The sequence below is a fragment of the Aulonocara sp. 'chitande type north' Nkhata Bay genome, linkage group LG22 (assembly GCF_057382095.1).
Source record: "Aulonocara sp. 'chitande type north' Nkhata Bay isolate Kocher_YH1m ecotype deep benthic linkage group LG22, A_spYH_male_GT1.1, whole genome shotgun sequence".
Taxonomy (NCBI): domain Eukaryota; kingdom Metazoa; phylum Chordata; class Actinopteri; order Cichliformes; family Cichlidae; genus Aulonocara; species Aulonocara sp. 'chitande type north' Nkhata Bay.
Genome location: NC_141364.1, coordinates 14,264,054 through 14,287,173, shown reverse-complemented (window position 1 = coordinate 14,287,173; position 23,120 = coordinate 14,264,054). Strand labels below are relative to the sequence as shown.

The following is a 23,120-nucleotide window of genomic DNA, read 5'->3' as shown; positions in this document are numbered from 1 at the left end:
CTGAAAAAGGGGGGCTGTGTGTACGTGTATGTGCGCGCGGGGACCAGCAGCGTGGTCTGTTATTACTCGTTGGCTCTATAATGTGACTCAATCTGCATATCAACATTTTAGATGCCAGTTGCCTCGTGCTGTTCCTCTCGCTCTGCATCCACACCTACCACACGTGCGGCCGTTGAAGGATCGGAGGGATCCAAACTCTTATACCAACCAACCGACGTTGTGCGTCCCGCCGATTGGCCAAGCCTCTCGGCCAAAGGGAAAAGAGCAGCTCTGGGCTCAGCCAATCGCGGCTCCGTACACGCTCCAGCACGTGTAGAGGCCGTTGCTCTTGTTGGGTAGTTCGCGTGCGGGTAGGAGAGCTCCCAATGTAAGTGAAACGCCACGAGCGGAGGTAGCAGAAACGAGGAGGGACTGGCTAAGAGGAGTTACAGCTGTGCTCACAAGTAGAGCCGTTAGTTTTTGTGGAAGTCCCCTCTGTGAGCTTTGATTTATTTTTTTAAACTAGTTCAAATAGCGCTAGCTGTCCTTTTTTAAGAGTCCAACTCTCCTCCGTCCAAAAGGTAAGAAGCTCCGTCCTTTTCCTACACTTTAACGTTTTTTAGGGAAAGGTGGCGCCTCACTTATTATATAAAGCCTGCGTTTTATTTTTACCTCAGATAGACTAAACAGTAACTTTTTACATTTACACCTTTACATAGCGAATTTCCAGTTAGCTGGTTGACCACGGGTATTATTACAGAATGAAAACGGTATTAATACTGCTTTTATGCTTTTTCTTAAAGACATTTTCAGCTAACAATCACTCAGTTTGTGGGATACGGTTTTCTAGACTATTCCCAGTTATCGCAAACATGTTATAACTGGTATATAAGATGATTATTGCGTTTTACCAGCTTATCAGCTGCAGACGTACACACATGTGTGTCCTTACATAAATCAGATTCCCATATGTCTCCAGTTTTAACCATTAAAATTAAATACGTAATATCCAGCCTTAAGAGGCAGTGATTAAAAAAATCTAGTGCAGATATAAACAAACTAAGCTCAAGGCAACTAACATTTGCAGCAACACGTGCTATAACAAACTTTATGTAACAGACTTTTGCGAAAATTTAAGGGGGCTCGTGCGATTGAACTGCGCGTTTTTTAAAGTGAATAACTGCGATTGCGTCGGTCGGAGGGCCTTCGTGTTCTTCCAGGGTCATAATCTATCAGAGTTGATTGTTATTGGCTCTGTCCTCATCTGGATTTTATTGCGGTTGCTGAAAATTTGCGAAGACGTAACTCACTGTTCTTGGCAACAAGTGCACTTCTAATAGATATTGCATAAGGACATGCACATGAGGGCTGATAAGTGTTTTATAGTAACATATGGATAGGATTTTCATTTAATGACTGTATTACTCAATCAAATACGCAGCTATTATAACTAAGGCGCCTTGTATTTTTTTCATGTTAATGTTACAAGTGATCTTCTATTTTATGTGCATTTAAAACATTTTGGTGCCCACCAAACAAATCTAGGTCTTTGGCCAAAGTAAAAACATTAAGACTGTGATAAAATATTGTTTGAATAGCAGTAAAATGCAAAGTTTTCTATTAAGTAACAATAAAAAGACTCTTTGCCTGGCTCTTAACTGTATGCTGAAGGGCAGGTATGTTAAGGATAACTAAGAGACATAAAATTCAGAGATGTATCCCCAGAAGCATCAAAACTGATCATTTGTTTAAGGTAATATGACCTCCTGAATCACCAGTTAACTAATATTCATGTTTTTGGAGTGTGGGAGGATGCCAGAGTACCCATAGGGAGAACATGCAAAAAGCCTGGATTCAAACCCTGGATCTTCTTGCTGTGCTACTGATTACTTTACTTTTATTCATAATCTTGATTTAAAAGAATTTCCTCAATACTGTCTCCACAGATGAATTCATTAGGTATTTCCTCCAAATGGCCATCTTATGACTCGCTACCCTCCACTCCAAGCTTTCTGCTCAGTGAGACTGAGCAGACTGAAGATGAGGCTGAAACCTTCTCAGAGGGAGAGGGGGACAGTGGGATTGGAAAGTTGCCTTCCGCCGATGAAGGAATCTCACTTTCTGGAAGCTACATTAGTTTACCTCCTCATACCAATCAGCTGCGTTTGAGATCTCAGTGTGACCGGTCTGAAAAGTGCTCTGACATGACTAAACCGCCAGGCTCTGCCCCTTCTCCTGAAGACCACACATTATCGTCATCAGTGACACCAGGGGACATCGCTTTCGCTCAGAAGGTGAGCACTTCTCTTTTGGAATCTTTAGGTCTTATTTTAGTAAACAGAAGTTTTTAGCTGTGTTAACTTTTAGTAAATAGCAGATTTTAGTTATATTAACAGTCTTTATTATTGCCTTTAACATTACAGTGTGCAGATTTGCACAGGTTTATCCATCCTCTCCTCGAGCTGCTTCATGGTTTAAAGACTGGCCGATTTGACCGAGGTATGTGTCTGACCATTATCCTAAATGATCTTCATTATTTATTGCATCCAATCTGGTAGTTATATCCAGGTACCTGCTTGTGTTTTTGATAGGCTTAACCAGTTTCCAGCAGAGTGTTGCTATGGACAGGTTGCAGAGGATTCTTGGAATCCTACAGAAACCTGAAATGGGGTAAGTCCACCAAAAATGATACCTAATGCTCACCTGGTTGAGCAGCTGATCGAAATGTCAAAGGTTATAGTCCTTACTGCTCCTACCCTCTCTCCACATTATCCTGTTTAATAAAGTTAAAATGCCTTTCACAATAACTTTATTAAAAAGAAAACCTAATATTAATAGCAGTGTTAACAGCATGAACAGTGTTATCATTGTCCCTATTACCCCACAGGGTAATTGTACAATTCTTTTGTTTCTGCAGTGAGAAATATCTTCAGAATCTGCTGCAAATAGAGATGCTGCTCAAAATGTGGTTCCCTCGGGAGGCGTTTACATCCACAAACACACCAAACAAGACCACCACACCCAGAGTCGCAGCACGCTGGAGCCAAAATCAGCTCCACATCCCAGTAAAGGTGAGCTTCCTCCTGGTGTCACCATATCTGTGACAGTGTTGTTTAATGTAATAGTATTATTTTAAGGAATGAAGGAGAAAAAAAGCAAATTAATGTACATTTAAAAATGATTAGAAAGCATCTTAGTATTTAGTAGAGTATTCTGTCTCCCCAAGGTCAACCTCATCTGCTTTATTGTCCTTTTTTGGCTCAAAGATCTTAATTCTCTTCCAAGATGGCCTTGATGTGTTGTTATTTTTGGTTCTGCTCTCCCATTGCAGAAGAGAAAACTGAGCTGGCCAGACTCTACCCAGGCTGGCAAAGTCCCAGCCAAGCACGGAAAACACGGGAGCTGCCATGCTGCCTTTTCACTAGACACCATTTCCACGTGTTGGCGCGGATCCCGTATAGAACAGAAAACTCCAGAGGAAGAAGCAGACGAAGCAGCTGGGTACAGCTGTAGCTCTGAACACGAGTTTACACACAGGACTGGCACTTTAAGCAGGCCGTCATATTTATGTAGCAGGAGAGCACATGACAATCGGAAGCACCCTGAGAGTTCTCCGCCCTCCTCCTCATGTGGCAGCTCAGCTACACAAGACAGCTCGGTGTCTTCAAGCAACATCATTACTATAAGTGACTCACCTTAGCTGGACTTAGCTGACCTCGCTATCACATGGAGGTGCCTCAGCATGCCAGCGAGACTGAAAGCAGAGGGCGGACTCGATTACATAAGAATAAAGTTGGGCGTGGAGCCAGTCTGTGATGCTTATAAGGAACATTAAACCAGGAGGAGGAGAACTGTACAGAGATGGTCATTAACCCCTAACTATCCAGTGTTGGGTTTTTAATGACACCAGAGTTATTTCAAAGTGTTTGTCTGAATGGATTTTTGTATACATTGACCTTTAAGTTAAAAAATGTTGAAAATACTTTTACATGTGTTAAAACAGTCTGTGCTGTGCTTTGTACGTTTTCATATCATCGAACGCAGCTCTAAGCAGTAGCAGTACAGGATTTCATGCCATTGATGAAAAATGTGTTTGTAGCAGGAAAAAAACGAGTCAGTTGAATATAAAATACTTTATGAAGCGACGATTGGTTCCACGGCTGCTTACATTTTTTTTGCATTTGCACTATTTTCCCAGCTCACAAATTGATTACAAATATACCTCATTATTGAACTCAGATGACTCGAAATTTTATTTAGGAAAGTTTAAAAAGTATTTTTTCCAGCTGTCTGATTGTAGCATACAGTAGAATAAAGGCGTGAAGCCGCTGCCAAAATGTGCCAAATTAAACCATGATGCATTATCATATCACAAGCAGCTTACTCTAGTGTCGCAGCACTTAACGTACGCTCTTTGTTTTTTTATCTGCACTTATTAAGAACAGATGTAGTCCCACACAGAACATGACTGACTAGTAATCACTGAGCCGAGTTAGAAACCAAAGAAGCTCGGTCTTTCAGTTGGTTTTTATTCTGTAAGCTAGCTGTAGATAGGTGGACTTGAAATATTTTATTACACTTGACCTTGGGCATGGGGTCACTTTTTCCTTATTAGGTGATTAAACAGGAATAATATAATATTTAATCCTGTGTGACTTTGAATTGATGCAGCTGCACTTTTGGATGACAATGAGGAAATGTTACACACTAAAGGGTTTGTGATGTTATTTATGAAAGCAGTACTTGAAAACCTTAATTCCCTTCAGCAGACTTGGTGTGTGTTACGCCTGGGATGAGCGCTTTACAGGTTTTTGTAGGGGAAAGGGTGGGGGAGGAGGACATGTCATTTGATTGCAGTTGAGCAAATCTAGCTTATTATTCATACAAAAAAGCTCCAAATGCATTGTGTCATCATGAGGGCAAAAAACATCCCTTTGTGCCCTGTTTTAAATGGATTTGTAACCCTGGAAGTGCTTTTCTATTGAGTCATTATTAAGAAATATCAGGGGGAATACGATAAACAAAACACTTTCCATTCCATATCTATTAAATACCTTAATATTTTTTTGTACCACCATATTTTATAATCAGGTATCATTCATGTTGAATGACGTTTCATCTCTGGTGGGATCTTTTTGTTTTGGGTTGTTTTTTTTTTTAACCAGTGAGCCTTATTTTATCACATAAAGCTTGCCTGACATTAAATCATACGAGAAAAAGTCATACGAAAAGTGTACTGTTTTAACCAACGATGGTAACGTCATTTTGCCACATATGCCACTGAAAAGTGAATGTTTCTCAGGCTTTGTCCTTACTTGTGTATGAATTTTCCTATTTAAAGCAGAAATTGGAAGCACAAGGCGGAGAACAATAGTGCAGCGGTGTGTTGTGTTAGTCTGTTAAGATGTAGCATCCTGGAGTACATTTTTTGTTGTGCTGGGTTACACTTTTTATTTGTGATAAAGGAGTTAAGAAAAAAAATCAGATTTTACAGTTTGATGTCTTTAATTTTCACTTGTTTTAGAAAATTTATTTCTTATAATGAAATTATTGCTGGTGATTTCTTGATAAGTACAGAATGACACGAATCAGCAAAATCAGCATTTTTCTGCATTGATGTTTAAGTTTTCGGCTTTCCAGCCACTAAATCTACCCCGTAAATATTTTTATAAGGCTCCTTTATTATTCCATGGGTTAGATAAGTACAGTTTTACTTGTATAGCATCAATTTAGAGCATATTATTGGAAGGTGAACACACTACATCATTGGGGTTAGGGTAACCGGTCATGGCACATTCAGGCTGCATTGAAAAGGAAAAAACAAGGGTGCAGATAGGCCACGAGTAACACAGCAAATAACAAGGTGGGGCCAGTAACTGCAGGTCAGGAACATGCTTCTCCAAAGCAGGAGATCCCACCAGAAAGACACAGGGAAGAGAGAGAGAGGAGAAAGCACAAAAGTGGTATTTTCGATGTGTGGGTTATATAAAGGCATTTTTATTCTTGTATTATTCTTGGTTCAGGGTCACCCGATCCAGCAGCAGGCCCAATTGTGAGCTTGGTAAAAAAGGAAAGTTTCTCTTCACAGCAAAGTATTTTTTCTGACCAGAACACCTCATACACTACGAACTTATTTACTCTGCATTCTTTAAATGGTACAAAAACAACATTTGGCTTCACACTGGTATGAACTAAAAATCTGCTGTAGATTTCTCAACATTTTTTTGAGGACACACTGCACAACATCCTGAGAAATTCTAAGTTTTAATGGCTAATTTGGAAATCACCTCATTGGTGTATAAGTATTAATTTTTGGCATTTTATACTGACTCAACTAACAAATTGGAAATAAATTGTGTGCTTTTGTTGGCAGGTTGTTTTAAATTGTATGTTATGTGTAGGGCCACATTTTTGCTCCAATAATTCATAGGTCAGTGTTGGCTTAACAAAAGAAAATATTCATCTGTAAATGGTTAGCTGCAAGGACTCAACTGAAAATAAGTGAAAAAACAAGCAACTTTGAAAGACCTTCGGAAAGCCTGAAGAACTATTGCAGAAGACTACCAAAATAACAAGAAAGTCTGGTTCCTTGGAAGCAAAACATGTAGAAATGAGAGGTGACTCAGGACTTTTGCACAGCACTGTATTAGTTTTTAAATATTAAAACAGAATTAAAACTCCTCTGCCACAACAAACAGTAAACAGTGCACTTGCTCTACCAATAACGCGCAGCTGGTGTCGCTAACAAAAAACAAAGAAGAAGAGAAAAGTCACCTTCCGTGACACTGGGTGGCGCCATAATCGAGCAGTGTTTGCGGAAGTGTTCTTCATCACCCCACCAACAACGAGTAAACAGATCCACAGGATGCCGCGAGGCGCTGAGTTTTAGTCCTTCAATGTGAAACGATATGACTGTTTAGCCGCGATAAGGAAGCTCACCGTGAATAATTTGTACACACACAGGGATTGGGACACGGGTTAGCAACCGGAGCAGGCTGAGAGGCTTCTGAGTGCAAAGATGCCTGTGCTGCGTTAAGCTAGCATGCTAAGCTAAGTGCTAGCCTTCACCAACAAACTCGTCCGGACATGGCAGCGGGAGCCGGAGCCGCTACCAGCGGCTCTCTGGAGTCCACTTTGGACAGAAAGTTACAAAATGTGACCAACACCATGGACTCGATTCAAGGACTGTCAGCGTGGTGCATCGACAACAAGAAGTACCACAGTGTGATAGTGCGACACTGGATCAAGTGCTTGAAGAAATGTAAGTAGCCCTACTGCCTGCACCTTTGAACTCGTTTGAGCTCAACGATCGCAATGGTTGCAATGAGATGTTTGTGCTTATACATATTTTAAATATAGTTTTTATTCCTGCTGTTTGACGAATCATACCTTTATCCGGGCGCGTTAAGGTCTTTGTCCTATTTGCCTTAGGTTGAAATGCCGGGAAACGGTGGTTTAAAACTGGCGCTCCTTTGACAGCAGGGACATTCAAGCTGTCATCCATGTGCACACTATAGCCTGCGTTTACCCGCGTAGTCTACAAATAGTTTATAAACTAATGTGCAGAGTAGTGAACCTGTCAAATTTACAGTTCTGACAGTGCTACAAGAGGTCAGCCTGTGCCAGCTTTACAGGCTACAACGGGAAATTCAAGATTTAACAGCCTACCAGATCACTACATGTTATGAGACTGGAAAGACAGTTTTGTTACCAAACTGTATGACTGAACTATTTGTAGTCAGCTCATGGGGAACAGTGACGTTTTGGATGGGGCGGGACACCAATGTCCATCTATAATATATAGACCAGCGATGTCATACTCTTTTTTTTTTTTTTACATCGAGAGCCACATACGGCTTACTTTGATTGTAATTGGGACAGATGAGTGAAACCCTCCTTTCTGTCAATGTAAACAAATTTAAATAAACATTAAATAATGAGATATCTTAATATATTAAAAAGTGCAATTTCAACAGTTCATCTAATTTGGTCTACACGTTAAGAAATGTTGCTCTAGTAAACCTGCCAGTATGATTCTTTGTGCTTACATTGTAAGAAATTAATATGTAAAATTACAGCAAAAGTTCTGGTAACTCATTGCCCAGACTGTCCGATAATTATAAAACAGGAAGTTTTTCTTAATTCGCAGTAAACTTTCTGTTTCTCTTTCTTTTTCTTACCTTGGACCGGGTGTATAAACAAACAAACAGAATTTTCTTTTGTTGATAGTGAAAAAAACAGGAATTTCTGTGTCATTTAATTTTTTGTCCTTTACATATTACACTGTTGTAGTATGAATGGCCAAGGAGAAGGTCTTTCTCAGTAGGAAATGCTGTAAAAGTGGGTCGTATTGGAGTCCTTGGCAGGTCAAATTTGTCCCCCGGTGCCTTTTGCTTGAAAACCCTGATGTAGACAAAATATATTCTGTTACCGTAAACCTGCGCTGGGCAGTTAATTTATCCATGGGGCCACAATTGGGGTCTTTTTGATTTTTTGGGGTCTAAAAATCTACTTTCACCAGAAGCAGTGTATAAAGAAATAAAAAGTAACAATAAGCAGAATGAGTTCAGTGTACAGGTGCGGCCTTCCACAGCAGTTTTAGTTCCTCGTGTGGCCCGCTGGAGTAAACTAATGTTACTGAGTACACAAACTCACTTTAAGTATTGGAGTTGTCACCGACACTTTGATTATTTACATGTTTGTTTGGAAATTTGTCAAACTGCACCAGGTTCTCAGTGGGGCTCTATTATTTATTTTATAATAAATCAGTCAGTACTTTGTGTTATTGCCAAGGTATTAGGAGATGCTTTTGCAGCCTTGATCACACATCTAGCTTTCTAGTAACTGTAATTAAGACACAGCTCCCACCAGTCTTACACTAAGAAGACAAATCTTATATCGTAAATCTTAATCCTTGCTAGGACCAATCCTTTTGCCTTATACATTTTTTCACTTGGGTAGTGTCATCGCTATGTATCAAATGTTCCCCTGTACAATCCATGCTTCAGGCAGCATCTGCTTAAGTGGAGCTCCTAACGGTTGAATCTACATTTTCAAGCCTTCACTGTGAGATTATATCAACAAAAGTACAATGTGCGTATTTTATTTGTGTAATTGGATTATGTTTGTGATTTAGATTCAGCTCACATTTTATGAATAATCAGTGCAGAAGTAGTTTAAACAGGTTCACAAACTTTTTCTTGCAGACGTGAGAATAGTGGTCTGTTTCTGATTCTCTGCAGAGCAGGTGAATAAATCTCATGCACAGCCCTTGAATAGTTTTCGAGTAATTTATTTTGACTTGCAGCTTAAGGATCATTCATATTGTTGGAATTGTCCAGTAATTTAAGACAAAGGCCATTGCTATTGAGACCTTTATACCTACTGTTCATTAATTTGTACTCTAGTGAGGTTTTAGCATTTGCTTTCAATTTAAAGTTCATCACTGTCTTTTGCTGATGAAGACAGCAAGGTATGTTCAGCGTGGAGCCTTATTAACAGCAGAGTTGTGGTTCTCCCTCTGTGATTGCAGTATAGTGTTATCCTCTTTTAGACATTGTCTCCATTTTGTCATTAAAGATATGACTGTTTCATTATATCTGACACCTGAGTTTTCCATTTATGCAGTTTAAAGCCTGTTAGGGATTTTTCAGAGGCTTAGTGGTGTACCGTGAAGACAGATGTTTTAAACATCTGAATAACACTTAATAAATACATTTAAAAACATAGCATTTAAATGTATTAACTGGAAGCTACCAAAGCTTTCTGGATGAACTTGAGAACGAAAATAAGAAAGAAATTGTTAAATGTGCGGATTAATATATCAGATTTGTTACAGTATATCAAGCTTTTTGGCATTGCTGGCTCTCCTTTTTCTGTTTTGTACTGTTGTAAATTAAATCTAACCTTGTGTTCATCAGATAAAACAAGTGGACATTTTTGTCTCTATAGTGTCATATCTGGGGGGGGGGGGGGGGGGGGGTGTTGTGTTTTTTTTTTTTTTTACTATTTTGGAAAAGTCCTGAACCAGTGGGTTCTTAGGTGGGTTGGTGGAGTGAAACTTTAACTACACGTTTATTCCCTGAGATATCTTAATATTAGATAAATAATGCAATTTCAACAGCATATCGTTTTTTTCCTACATGATAAATGTAGGAAAACACAAGCACCAGAAAACATTCTGGTAGCTCACTTTCCAGACTCTCCTGTGTTTATAAAACAAAGTGTTTGTTAATTGATGAAGATTTTGTTTCCTTTTTAATAGAAATGTCAATATTAGACAGTGAGACAGGAACTTCTGTTTCTGTCATTTAACAGACAGTGTCTTTCTATTGCGGGGCTTCCTCTGGTTTTGTATATATTCCTATTGCTTGTTATGCATTTCTGTTGTCTTACTATTTATATTTTAGTCCTGCACAGTTGGTATGGAGCACCCATGTACACGTGCAATGACAATAAAAGACTAACCTAATTGTTTATCTATTACTTAACTACTTTGGCGTGGTATTAATGGCTGCGGGACATCTTTATCAGCAGAAAAAGCTGTCAAACCTGTGAAAATATAGTTAAAAGGTCAAAAACATATGCCCTTTGTTGTATTTTCCAAAGCTGGGGGTCAGATTAGGTCAGATTGGCACCTTTGTCAGGCTGATTCAGGCCCCCGAGCCTTATGTTTGCCACCTCTGTCCTAAACAAAACAACAGGGGTGCCCATATGGAAAAGAAATAGAAAAAAACTTATAAAAGACTTGCATAAGATGTGGCCTACTTCATATAGTAAATCATATAAGGCTTATATGATTTACTCATGAAAGTGGCCACTTTCTCATTACTTTCATATATTGTTTTAGTAAGTATCCAAAACATACAAGTTTCATTTATATAATTTTTCAAGGGATCTTATATCTGTTTTCACTCTTGTATGCTTTTCATACAAATTTCACACAAGACAGATACAAACTTTATAAGATTTATATATATCTTTTCCATATGGGTGGGGTCGAACTTACTTAATACTACTACTGCACTAAGGTATTTTTAATATACCTACATCTTACTAACTGCACCCTAATTGTAAGTAGTATTAAGTCAGTGCACCAGATTGGCTGGAGATAAGCTGGAAAACATTAACATTGTCCAACAGAAATGTCTTGATTTAAAAAAAAAAAAAAAAAAAAAAGATCCCAGATCTTATGTTTAAACAAAAATAGTAAAACCACAGATCACTGTACAGAGTTAGGGACAGTAATTAAAAACCAGTTCCAGTGAAGAATCCATACCAAAATTTCCGGTTTGTCAAAGTTGTATCAGTTCCTCTTCCTGATAAGAGGAATATTTTTTCTTTCACTTTGCAGAGCAATGGTGTCAAGCATGGCAGTGGAGCTTCTGCACACCCACTTTCAAGTATTTCTCAGGCTCAAAGAGAATGAAGTCTTTCTTACACATAAGCTGAGGAAAAAACATGTAAAATCAGATTGTAGATGCCCTTCATCTCTTAGAGCACATAAAAGACGTGTTCTCACTAATGGAAATGCTGTATTCGGTTTAGGCTGCCCAAGAACAGGAGGGATCTTAAACGTAAAAACGTTTTAAAACAGTCGTGTTGATGTTGAAAAACACACAAACATGGATCAGGTCAGTAAAAGAATCAATAATGAATCTGACCTATAAGCAGAATCGATAATGGCTTTGGAATCAATGAAGTTGTATCAATATCCATCACCAGATGGGGTTCACTGACCTTTTGGTGACATCTTTTGCAGTAATTTCTTCAGCTTCTGCTGGCTTTGTGTGTGTGTGTGTGTGTGTGTGTGTGTGTGTGTGTGTGTGTGTGTGTGTGTGTGTGTGTGTGTGTGTGTGTGTGTGTGTGTGTGAGAGAGAGAGAGAGAGAGAGAGAGAGAGAGAGACAGAAAGAGAATAAAAATGTAAAATACACTACTGTTTGGAAAGCTTGATTCAACTGGAGACGTTCTTCATTGGGTCAGGGGGTGGTGGTTAGCAGTGCTGCCCGTCAGCAAGAGGTCCTGCGTTCAAATCCATCATCTTGTTACGTCTTTCTGTTTAGAGTTTGCATGCTCTTCTGTTGTCTGCGTGGGTCCTCTCTGGATACTCTGACCTCCTCCTACAAACATGCAGTTAGTGGGTTTTGTGAGTTGTAGTGAGGTGTGTTTGAATAGTTCTGTCTCTGTGTGTTAGGCCTGCAGCGAGGTGGACTCGTGTCCAGGATGTATCCCGCCTCTTGACCTATGGCAGCTAGGATAGGCTCCTTTTGATAATGCCTGCAATGCTGTGCATGTGTTGCACATGCGTTGAACGGGCCGCTTTGTAATTTAATATACAAGAGGCTGACTAGTCAGTCACTAGTCTAAAAATTTAGAAAATCAGCTGATTCCAGATCACTGTATCTCTAGTTAAAACATAGACTGTATGTAAAAGATGACTAGCCACTGTGATGTCACCGATTTTGAAGCCTCGAGCTGATTGTTTCCACCTTTTAATGAAGGTATTCATAGATGGCTGTCTTTGGCTCTCGCTTGCCTGTTTCGCTGTTAATCTTGGTCGCAGTGATTTTACAGTTACCTGAAACGGTGTTTGACTTTGGAGAATTTAGAGTGATCTCTGAGCATATTACAATTTTGTTCTTCTAACGTGATCACACTCGCGGATCTCAGTGCTGCAGGAGAAATTTCAAAGTAAACTGTTTTGTAGTGTTTGGGGTTTGTGTTTAGGGTTCAAACCCTCAGCATAATAAGGAAAACAACAGCCTTTTGCTTTTCTACTCGTGATGAGTAAGAAGCGTGGCTTTCATCTGTCATCTAGACAATTAGAGAATTAATAGAGACTTGATTATTTAAAGCAAAATTATTTACTTACAGAGAATTGAAATTAGTTGCATTGCAGACTTATTTTGCATCTGGATGTTGGTTATTTTATCAAGCACTGATTAAACTATTGCCCAGGAGATATTATGAGCTGATATCATATCATAAATATAAAAAAAACTGCAAATAAAAATGACACATGGTGTGTATAAACCATAAAACAGGCATTTTTAAAACTCCTTGTTTAGGTCATAAAATGTGAACAAAGATTGTGTAAATGATTTCACGTCATGTTTAACAGTTAGCTGTTGATTAAATATTCTTGGTAGCTGTTGACTGCATGCTATCTTTTCTGTGTTGTTTATGAATCTGATTTATCACTTCAGACTTAATCACACATGTCTATAATGGATTTTTGTCATTTATTCAGTTTAACTGGGCGTTAAATAAAAATGTTGACCTTTTTATAAAGTACAAAAATTATAAATTGATAATAAATTAAGCAGTATGTTGGACCACTACTGATTTTGACCTATATTTAATAAAATAGGTGAAAGAGAGCTGAGCTGCTTCTCCGGCTCAACTGGTTTCAAGTCAGATTTTTTCATATGCACATTTAAAAATGGGACACATGCTGTGCAGCAACAAAAACAGTAAAAACGATGAAAGATTTAAGGGAATGAACAGCCGCAGATAAAAGCACCATAATTAGAAGCAGTCTGGTTCAAACAAGCTAACATCAGCGCCTCTGTTTCAAGGTTCTTTATTTGTCACATGCATAGTTATACAAGTATAACACACAGTGAAATGTAGCCCTGTTTCCTCCAACAGCTGATGCCTCACATAGGCTCAACCTGCTATACCTCGCCAATGACGTCATCCAGAACTGTAAAAGGAAAAATGCCATCGTTTACCGAACGGCATTCGCCGAGGTGCTTCTAGACGCCTTCCAGCTGGTTAAGTAAGTGCTTTGTAGTAAGTGCTCCACTGGTGCAATGTTTCTTTCTGCTGCTCTCTACCTTTCAGTGTTTCTTGTCCATCATTCCTCTCATTTGTTTCATTTGGACTCACATAAATCCAGCAGCCATCATTATAGTTTTTATCATCTCCCCTCTCTGTAGCTGTGAAGGTGACTCGAAGGTGATAAAATCAGCAGAGAGGATACTGTCCATCTGGGAGGAGAGAGGTGTGTATTCGGGGACTCTCATTGCCGACCTTAAGAACGCCCTGATCAAAGAGGAGTCCCCTCCTGTCACTCCTGTGGAGCAAAAAAGTAAGTTTGCTTATTATTTTTATAATTTTTAATTTTATTAGACGCACCATCTTAACATGAAACTTGTCGTTACCAGTCGTGGCACCTTGTACAGTTAATTGTATTTTAATTGCAGTTACAGTTTTGGCTGTGATTATGAAAACACAATTTATTTAATTTTTAATTTAATTGGCTTTAAGACAAGTTTCTTATTTATTAGGTTTAATACATCCATAGTTTTCCCAGAGTTTAGGAATAATTCCGTTAAATAATGTTGCATTTCATTCTGTTGTGTAGATTTCTGGGTGTTTGTAGTTAATTTTGCTGTTTGAGTTTATGGGCTTTTTATTTATTTTAAAGCTCCAGCCGAGTCTAAAGCTGATCTACGATCCAAGGTCGTTGCTGAATTTGTGGTAAGTGTGATGTTAGAGTTTAAAGCTCCTCACTAAACTCCAGCTGTGCCGTTTTACAAGCACGGTTGTTATCGTCTTGTCTTTGACTCAAACACTGTGATCAGACTTTGTTGCGCTTATGATATGACTGACTGCTCCCTCTGCTTCAGCCGCAGGCACTCATAGACCAGCTGGCCAAGTACAAGAGATCTGTGGAGGAGGTCGACCTCAGAGAGAAACAGCTGGCAGCTATGAGGGTTGACATCTTCAGTTCTGATGCCCTCAAGAAACTCAAAGGTATTTTATTCTTTTTGCTGCTATACAGCCTAACCTGGAGCGATAGGAAGGATGGGTTATGACTTTGACGATTTCCTCACATTACTGCTTGGTTCTTGCAGATAAGGCAGGAGGAAAGAAGTTCTCCAAGGACTTTGAGGAAGGAAGCGCACAGCTACAGGAGTTCGTGAAGTTCTTTGATAAACAAAACAAAATCCTACCTCAACTCATGGAGGCACTCACCAACGCAGATATCTTCTATGAGATGCAGTACAAGGAAGTGAAGATTGTAGCTAACGTAAGTGAAAGATGTTTATTTTTAATTTGTATTTTTGTTGTTGTTGTTGTCCTAAAGCATGAAGAAATTCAGTTACCTGTAGGTTTATTACCCAGCTTGTGTTGGGCATTTTGGTACATTATGTTTTAGACTCTTATGTTGCTAGCTGTAGATAAACCTTATGCCTCTCTATCTTGCTGTTTGAATTTGCGTGAAGTCTGTATTAAAACTGGCTAATAGACTTAACATTTACATTTTCATGTATTTAAACTCCGTTGCTTCTCCTCTCAAGGCCTACCAAACATTTGCTAACCGGGTGTCCCACCTCAAGCGTAAGCTGGACACCTTGAAGTCCACCTTGCCCGACCTGGACGAGTCACCCATCCCCTCTCCCTCGGCAGACGCTCCATCTCCAACAGGCTCAGAGTCTCCTTTCCACGGTCTGGAAATGGCCCACCCCGATCCAGACCTCGATGGTTCTGCAATGGACGATGATGCAGAGCCCCCAGCCCCGAGCCCTCTGTCCTCCCCGGGGGGGTCTCCCAGAGACACAGAGGCTCTCGGTGAGAATGACAATCGCGAGGTGGAGGACATGGAGCTGTCTGAGGACGAAATGGAGAGTGGGGGCATCATAGGTAAGGAGGGAGTAATGTTTTGGGATTTCAAGCCTCTGCAATGCTTTTTAAGTGCTTTGTGGTTTTTATATTGGTCTTCAGTACTTTACTAAAAAGAATGAAATGACAAACACAGGAGAGATGGGCAAGCACCGTAATGACACAAAAGTTCTCAAGCATTGCATGATAATCATTGTTTCAACTTTTGCAGTAGCATCTTTTGAACCTGCTGTCGGTAGTAGTTAATACAGATGTTGCATGGTGTCATCTAACTAGTTCAAATATTCCGAGTTTTAATTTTAAAAGCAGTCTTTTTACATATTTCGTTTGTTTTGAGATAAGCTGGCTTGTTAAAGTTTTTCCTGGAGGAAAAAAAGGGCCTTTTGGATTTGACTGCGTTCGAAATAAGAAAGGTGATGAGTCTGTGTTACCTTATTTGACAGAAGTTTGACAGTTTTCTTCTCATTTCTGACCATTTAATGAAGACAAAATGTCTGTTATACACAATCTGATGAGACTCCATGGAAGAAACAGCATCTGCGCAGTAGCTGATGTGCACATTCTTAAATTGACCTGCATGTTAAAATAGGAATATTCTTCCTCAATGTAGTTTGAGTTCTAGCGTGTGCCCAGCCCACCGCCATCACATATCACAGAGTATGCATTTACTTAGATGGATGCATTGTGATCACAGGTGAAACCATCGCCTGCTGTGGACATCTGGTAAAGCTCTGCATCAAAGATAAATCAGGCTTTACAAATCACACCTGTTATTTAGAGGAATTCATTAATCCTGAAGCATCCAAGCAGTTTTAGTGGCTACGCTGACCAAATGGAGTCATTTCAAAACTGGAGCCAGATGTGGCAGAGTTGAAGTTTTCGTTGCGAGTGACTAGGGTTAGAAATTGGTACGTCAGAGAGAGACGGCACAGGTCGAGGAAATTGGAGACAAAGTTAGAGAAGCAAGGCTAAGGATGCTGAATATGGAATAGCACAAAGGAGGTTCATGGATGTAGTGAATGAGGACATGGAGAAAGTCGGGATGACAGTATAAGCTGGTAGGGATAGGATGGTATAGAAGTAAATAATTAGCTTTGGTTACCGCTAAAGAGAAAATGTTCTAATGTAATTATCCATCTTGAGCTAATTTTGAGCATCAGGTCTCTGCAAAAGCAAATCTCAGTACCCTGCATCTCTAGGAAACATTTTTAATATTAAAACACTTGTCAATATACAGCTAGAGTCATAAATATATTTTCTGTTCTCTTTTTTGCACCGCATTCCTTCCTGCAACCATTATTTGAGTAACTTTTGAGAAATTTGCCCTGGAAATCAGGTGACAGCGACAAAATTAGTCACAAAAACCAAATGTAGAGGAACTGCACTTAGCTGCCCCATTACATTGGCCCTCACTCACTGTTATCGCTGCCATATTTTCTTTCCTCAGTTGAAGAGCGGACAGAACCTGTTCTCCACCCAGAGGTGCCCGCACCGATGCCTGCAAAAAGCGTGCCATTAGTAGCGACAGAGCAGCCCACCGTCGCACAGATCGCGCCTCCCATTGCCGCTCCAGCGGCCGCTCTGGAAAGTGTGGACATGAATAAAATTGGCTCCATCCTCAACAGCTTAAGCTCAGTCGTGAAGAACACAGGTGAGTAGCGAGGGCCTTTTTGTGACATGCACATAGATGATTTCTTTCAATTCTTTCAAAATAAAATAAAATCTTCCACGTGCCGTCATTAAGCGTGTCTCGACTTCTGCTGTGGAAAAACCAACTGGGTTTGCAATGTGTTTGGAGCGTTAATATCTTTGCAGTGTCATTCATTTTTAATGTAGAGATAAACAAAAAGATCCTGAGAGCATATGTGAGTATGTACTTAAGCTGCATATATGTTTTCAGTGTCTTTAGATTGCATAGATTTAACAGAGTATTTAAGTTAATCCAGTAGGTTTGTCAAATGTCAAAGTTAGTTTGTTTTAAATATGCCTCATAATGCATAAATCTATGAATGAACATTTGGCCTTCACAGATCTGTTAACTGTCTAATAAAAAGTTAGTATATGGTGGGTTACTCTGTGAGTGAGTGTAGCTTTGTTTTTTGCAGCGCCCTTAGTGGAGACTCCTCCTGCAGCTGCCCCCGCTGTCTCCTCAGTTAAGAGCACGCCTGCTCTTCCTGTGGCAGTACAGGACCCCAGTTCACTGGTTAGTATCCTCTCCAAGGTAGAAGTGAGTCCTGCAGACCTCCTCAGTGCTCTGTCCAAAGTCCAGGGTCAAAGCAGCCTCGAAGGTGAGAGTCAACCTTTACTTAAAGTATTCAAAGAAATGTTGATTTATAGCAGCACCCTTGCTTATCTTTCTTCTATCTTCCTTGTGCCCCTTAGGCATCACCTCTGTTGTGGGCAGCTCAGCTGACTCCTCCAGTACAGGCAAGATTACTGCCTCTCCTTCATCCACAGTTTCATCAGCGGTACCCTCTCAGAGCTTGCCTCACTCCTTTGGCACATCTGTGCTTCCCCTATCCAAATCTACTGCAAGGCAGAGCTCAAGCACCCAAGCATCCCCCCAGAATTCCAACCCTGCCTCTGCCCTGGTTCAGGCTCTTCATAGAGACATGGATTTGACAACAGATCCTGAACCACCCTCTACAAGTTTAGAGTCTAAAATACACAGCTTCTTGCAGGGAAACCCTGCTTTTAGTGCATTTGACTTGGTTTTTTCAACAAACCCAGCTCTCGGAAGCAATAATCATAGTCCGGTTACTTGCACAGACACCCAGGATGGGACACCTGTGCGGGACGAGGGGGGAGGCACGCCTACTCAGGATGAGATTATGGACAAGCCAATGGTGGTTCCATTTGCTCCCAAGTTAAGTCAGTCATCTGTTGACTCTGCAATAATGGCTCCTGTTGCATACCAGAATAGCACACAGCCGAACCCCAACAATCCTCAACAGCCTGCTCACCTGCAGCCAGGTGTGGCTCAGAATGGGCAGATCTACCAGGCGTACCCGTTTGGCAAACAGGAGATCTCTGAACATGGGATTACTGCCCCGGTTGGACATTACCAGCAGATTTCTGCACAGACAGGAGGGCCAGTGCCTGGAGAAAGAGCCCCAGGCAGTGCCGGTAACACACAGACTGCTGACAGCTTTCATGGGCCTAGTGAAAGGAGTTGGTACGGTGACACTTACCCAGAGGGGAGCTCTCAGCAGCCCAGGGGCTATAATATGCCTGGAGGGGCTCAAGAAAACAAGACATCCGGACGTTATCCATACCAAGCTGAGCAAACTCGTGAACCTCAAGAGCTGCTCTCCCAGCAGGGGGGCACCCCATTGCATGGTTTCTTTAAAAGCAATCTTCCTCCTGTCCCAAGGTTACCTCCCCCTCCTCGCGGTTTTGAGGTTTCCGTTTCATCGGCCAGCAATTCGATGATTCCTCCGGAGCAGCAGCCGATTCCCGGCACAGACTCTGGGGACGTGCTCGGGGCCAGAACTGAGAGTGTCATCAGTGGGATGGTGGTCCATGATCATCAACACAAATCCCTGTATCATCCTGATGAACATCTGTATGACACTGACCAGCATCGGCCACATCACCCTGAGGATTTACATCACCAGTCAGATGACCGGCATTACCAGGGGGACCTCGAGCGGCACCACGACGAACTCCTCCAGCACGAGCCCCCTTATTTCCAAGACAATCCTTATCACGGCCCAGATGACCCGTATTACAGACCAGGCAGCCCTCCACACCACTATCCCCGAGTTCGAGGCCGCCTCACTCCTCCACTCTCAAACTCAGAGGAGCCTTACTACGCCCACGACTACCCACATCACAGCCCCCCTGCTCCGCAATACCCCCCTATGAGACCACCGCCTCATCACGAAATCCGTCATCCCGGTCTACGACCTCCGCATCGACCTCCTCACCCTGCACATCACCCACACCCCAGAGGACCTCCTCGCCCCCCATTTCCTCGATTTCAAGGTCCTGACCCGAGGTTTAGAGGCAAACGTCCAGGTCTAAGACCAGGAGGCCCAATGTTCCCCCCTAAGAGACCCTTTATGCCCCCACGGTACTGACTGAGCATGTAGCCCTGAGACTGCTCACAGTCAAAAGTCTTGGAGGTCATAAAAGCCTCTTAAAAACTGAAATGGAGACTGCAGGTGGATGAATGTGCAGTTATTGCACTGGGGTGGGCACGATGTGGCAAAGCTGAGCTGAAGAAGAATTAATTCAGCAGCTTCCAGAAGAAAAAAACTTTAAATGCAGAAGGAAAAAAGGGTGTGTGGAAGACTGAGGAGAGCCAACACCAAGAGACATAAAGAACACGGTGCCTCTGAGAGGGTTGCTGAGCTGAAGAGCGAAGACAGAAGATTAAAGAAGATAAGAGGTGGATATATATACATATATATATATATAAAATTCACTTTTTGTATCATTTCCTCCAATATGAAGCACTACGTTAAATGTAAGCGTGTCAGAGTGCGTGCATGGTACGTGTGTGTGCATGCAGTCCAGTCTAAACCAACTAGACACAGATAGTTCCACACCTTTTTTGAAAGACAGTTATTTTTGCTAAGACGGTGAGAAAAGAGTGTAGTTGGTGCAGTGTTTCTGCTCTTATTTAGTTTTTCAGTGAGTAGTTTTGACTGCTTCAGTCCCGTATCAGCAGGATCCCATTAGCGTTTGAAAAATCGTTAATTTCAACTTGTCTTTGGGTATGACAAACAGAGTGTATGCTATGGAATTTCTGTTTCTTCTACAGTGCACATTAGCATATTTGGCGGAATTATTTCTCATTGTTCCAGCTCCAAATGTTCTGTGTTTTGTCTTTTTGTTTTTTGTGAAGCATTGCTTTTCCCCACCTATGCGCAAGATCCCTTCGGCGATAATTTTTACGTCCCGTTTAGGAAGGCGACACAAGTCTAGTCAAAGGGGGGGGGGGGGGATTTTTTTTCCAGCTCCAACACCGACACAGAAGAAGTGCATTTCTGGAAGGAGGATGAAGACAGTCGGCTTCACTTTCGTTTATTTGTACTGACCAATAAAAATCTGAGTTTGAAAAAAGTGTCGTTTATTTATTTATTCTTTTTTTTTTTTTATCATCTCTGATCCCTGACCTGTTGCATCACTGCCTTTACTTCTGCATCACATTTAAAAGCACCTAAGCCAGGACCTCTAATTATTCACACAGAAATTATAACGCCACTGGGCCCATTACTCATGAACACGACTGCAGGTAACACTAAAGAGTGTTGTGGGGTTTCTTTTTTTTCTTTTTCTTTTTAAGCTATGGTTCATAATTTAAGGATTAAATCTATAATACTGTTTGGGAAATGTGTTCATCAATGTATCAGCATCCCATTAGGTTTAAAATACGTTGCTGCATCAGACCAGATAAAAGTGATATTAGAAGAAAAAGCTCCGTTTACTACATTTATTACATTTATAGGGATAGACATTTCTAAAGAAAAACATCTTAACTTGATAAGTCAGATTTTTGCTCTGAGTTACTTTTTTATTACATAAGTTTTTTGGTATTTAAGATAAATACGGTTAAAGAAGTAGTGTCCACACTGATTGTGTGTACCTCTGTGTGCATAGGTTACTTAGTTTAATCGAATCACATTTGCTCTGCTTTGTTGGGCAGATGCCCGAAAAGTTGCCTAGTAACAAGAATAAATTTGCAAAAGATTAGTTTGGCTGAGATCCAAAATAAAGTAGAGGCGGTTTTACGCGTAACTTGGATCCTTAAAGCAGTTAAAGGTCTGTTAGGTGTCTCCATGTGAGGCTGCCGTGCAGGGAGCATTAATGCAGCCAGTTTGGCTTAATTTGAAATGAACACGTTTTCAGTAAGGGTCTCTTGACTCCGCAAATATTCTCTTTAATTGAAGAGGTCCAGATCGATTTGGTGCCAAACACACACACACAGCCTCAGCGTGAGAATCACTCTAAAAGACAAAAGTGGTGATCAGTTGGATTGATTAGGCAGTTATAATCAAGTACCGAAAGACCCACTTCCCTTAATTCATTTGCAGTTTCTTAGTGCGGTCATTAAATTATTGCATTAAATCAAGTATGAGAAGTTAAAAAAAGACATTCTTGGGACTGTTATTTCTAAGTGCGTAAGCGGCAAATAATACAGCTTAATTTTTTTCCTTTTAAAAGTGTCGATGTGAATGGGCTCCTAACTCTGATAAATCCGTGCAGTTAAACCTGCCCTTAATTTAGGTCTACTTTAATTAGCACGGAGGTCGTTTAGGGAAATGAGTTTCGATTTTAGCAATAAATCGTTCCTTTCGCGCACACAAACACGAAAACAAAAAAAGCGGTGTTAGATGAAAACAATTGGAGGGAACAAATAGAAAACGAGTGCTCCCATTCGACATCTTTATTGGTCAGAAGTTAGTTTTTAATCTGCGGAGTTTACTTGGAAATTAAACATAGTCACAGGTGAGCCGGCCGTCGCCAGATGTCAGCACATCTTCCCAGAGTCACTTTGTTAGAGAGGGGAGGGGTAGCCTATAGCATGAAAAATTCAATAAATAACTAAATTATTCAGCATTTATCAGCCTTCATATCGGGGACGTGCGTAAATGTGTCAGGTCACCTTAGTGTACGCATTTTTCTTTGTGTTTACATAAAGGAAGAAGTGAGTGAACGTTACCTACACACACGCACCTCCTTCCCCCTGAATTTTTTTGAACTCATCCCCCGTTTCTCATCCCCTCCCCTCCTCGCTCCTGTTTTCATCCTCAGGGATCCAGAGCCACACTTTGATGTGTCTGATGTGATGGAAACCTTTCCCCCACATGTTAACTGATGAAGATGGTGGCGGCTCCTCTCTTTGAATCCTGCACCGCTCGCAGTGATGGCTCTTCACGGCCTGTTATGAACGCTGTGCACCGGTAAGGCTTTCAGTTTAATAGCTACATCAGAAACTAAGTGCCACCAGCAGGAAATCAAAACAATCAATACAGAGTGGGGGGAAAATAAAATGTTGAAAATGGTTCTATTTGTTCTCCGACCCTGTGTGTGTGTGTCTGGGTGTGTTTGTGAGTGAGGAAACACAGGAAACGAGGACCGCTGGACATAGAGGACCATGTGAGTACAACCAGGATTATTAATAACCTTATGAATAATTACAGCTATTTTATTGCCTTCTCTTTACATTGCTTTAAACAAATCTGTGCTTTTCATGCTTCCAACCTGTACAGATACCCATTAAATGCATGTTTTTGTGGAATAAATGATCATTTTGCAAATGAAAACAAAACACAGCGTCGTTGTCTGATCATTTCCTTACAGTATTTAACAAACGAGCATCTCCAAGCTCAGTTTAAGAAAGTTGCCCTTCAATTTAAAAATGTCTCAATTTTAACCAGACTTTGAAATTTTGTTGTAAGAGACAAAATTCAAAGAGAGTGTCTCTTATGACCTTTAATGAACATTGAGTTTAAGACCCATTTCTGGAGCATTTAAATCTTCCGGGAAACATTTGTGTAAT

General features: G+C 40.7%; 2 protein-coding genes across 5 annotated transcripts; both read left to right on the top strand.

Annotated features, from left to right (window-relative positions):
• Positions 1-140: 140 nt before the first annotated feature.
• ciarta (circadian associated repressor of transcription a) lies at positions 141-6,240 on the top strand. Its single transcript, XM_086280963.1, has 6 exons — positions 141-560; positions 1,926-2,273; positions 2,403-2,478; positions 2,571-2,649; positions 2,897-3,050; positions 3,311-6,240. Exons 2-6 carry the CDS (start codon positions 1,926-1,928, stop codon positions 3,677-3,679), a joined length of 1,026 nt encoding a protein of 341 aa, XP_086137089.1. The 5' UTR covers positions 141-560; the 3' UTR covers positions 3,680-6,240.
• A 541-nt stretch (positions 6,241-6,781) lies between these two features.
• rprd2a (regulation of nuclear pre-mRNA domain containing 2a) lies at positions 6,782-22,904 on the top strand. Of its 4 annotated transcripts, none has more exons than XR_015126855.1 (12): positions 6,782-7,240; positions 13,631-13,760; positions 13,921-14,072; positions 14,412-14,464; positions 14,614-14,740; positions 14,842-15,017; positions 15,289-15,631; positions 17,058-17,261; positions 17,716-17,898; positions 17,993-20,003; positions 22,373-22,521; positions 22,678-22,903. XR_015126855.1 is itself a non-coding variant. In XM_086280239.1 (10 exons), exons 1-10 carry the CDS (start codon positions 7,066-7,068, stop codon positions 19,690-19,692), a joined length of 3,243 nt encoding a protein of 1,080 aa, XP_086136365.1. In that variant the 5' UTR covers positions 6,782-7,065; the 3' UTR covers positions 19,693-22,332. The 4 variants fall into 4 exon arrangements, 1 of the variants encoding a protein (XP_086136365.1); XR_015126853.1 differs by having other exon boundaries at positions 22,674-22,903; XR_015126852.1 differs by having other exon boundaries at positions 22,373-22,904.
• Positions 22,905-23,120: the final 216 nt, after the last annotated feature.

Excerpts from the sequence above, each read along its gene's own strand:
- rprd2a (XM_086280239.1), top strand. The coding sequence starts at position 7,066 with ATGGCAGCGGGAGCCGGAGCCGCTACCAGCGGCTCTCTGGAGTCCACT. Across the intron at positions 7,241-13,630 it reads GATCAAGTGCTTGAAGAAAT|CTGATGCCTCACATAGGCTC; the intron begins GTAAGTAGCCCT and ends TTCCTCCAACAG. Across the intron at positions 13,761-13,920 it reads GACGCCTTCCAGCTGGTTAA|CTGTGAAGGTGACTCGAAGG; the intron begins GTAAGTGCTTTG and ends CCCTCTCTGTAG.
- ciarta (XM_086280963.1), top strand. The coding sequence starts at position 1,926 with ATGAATTCATTAGGTATTTCCTCCAAATGGCCATCTTATGACTCGCTA. Across the intron at positions 2,650-2,896 it reads CTACAGAAACCTGAAATGGG|TGAGAAATATCTTCAGAATC; the intron begins GTAAGTCCACCA and ends TTGTTTCTGCAG. Across the intron at positions 3,051-3,310 it reads AGCTCCACATCCCAGTAAAG|AAGAGAAAACTGAGCTGGCC; the intron begins GTGAGCTTCCTC and ends CTCCCATTGCAG.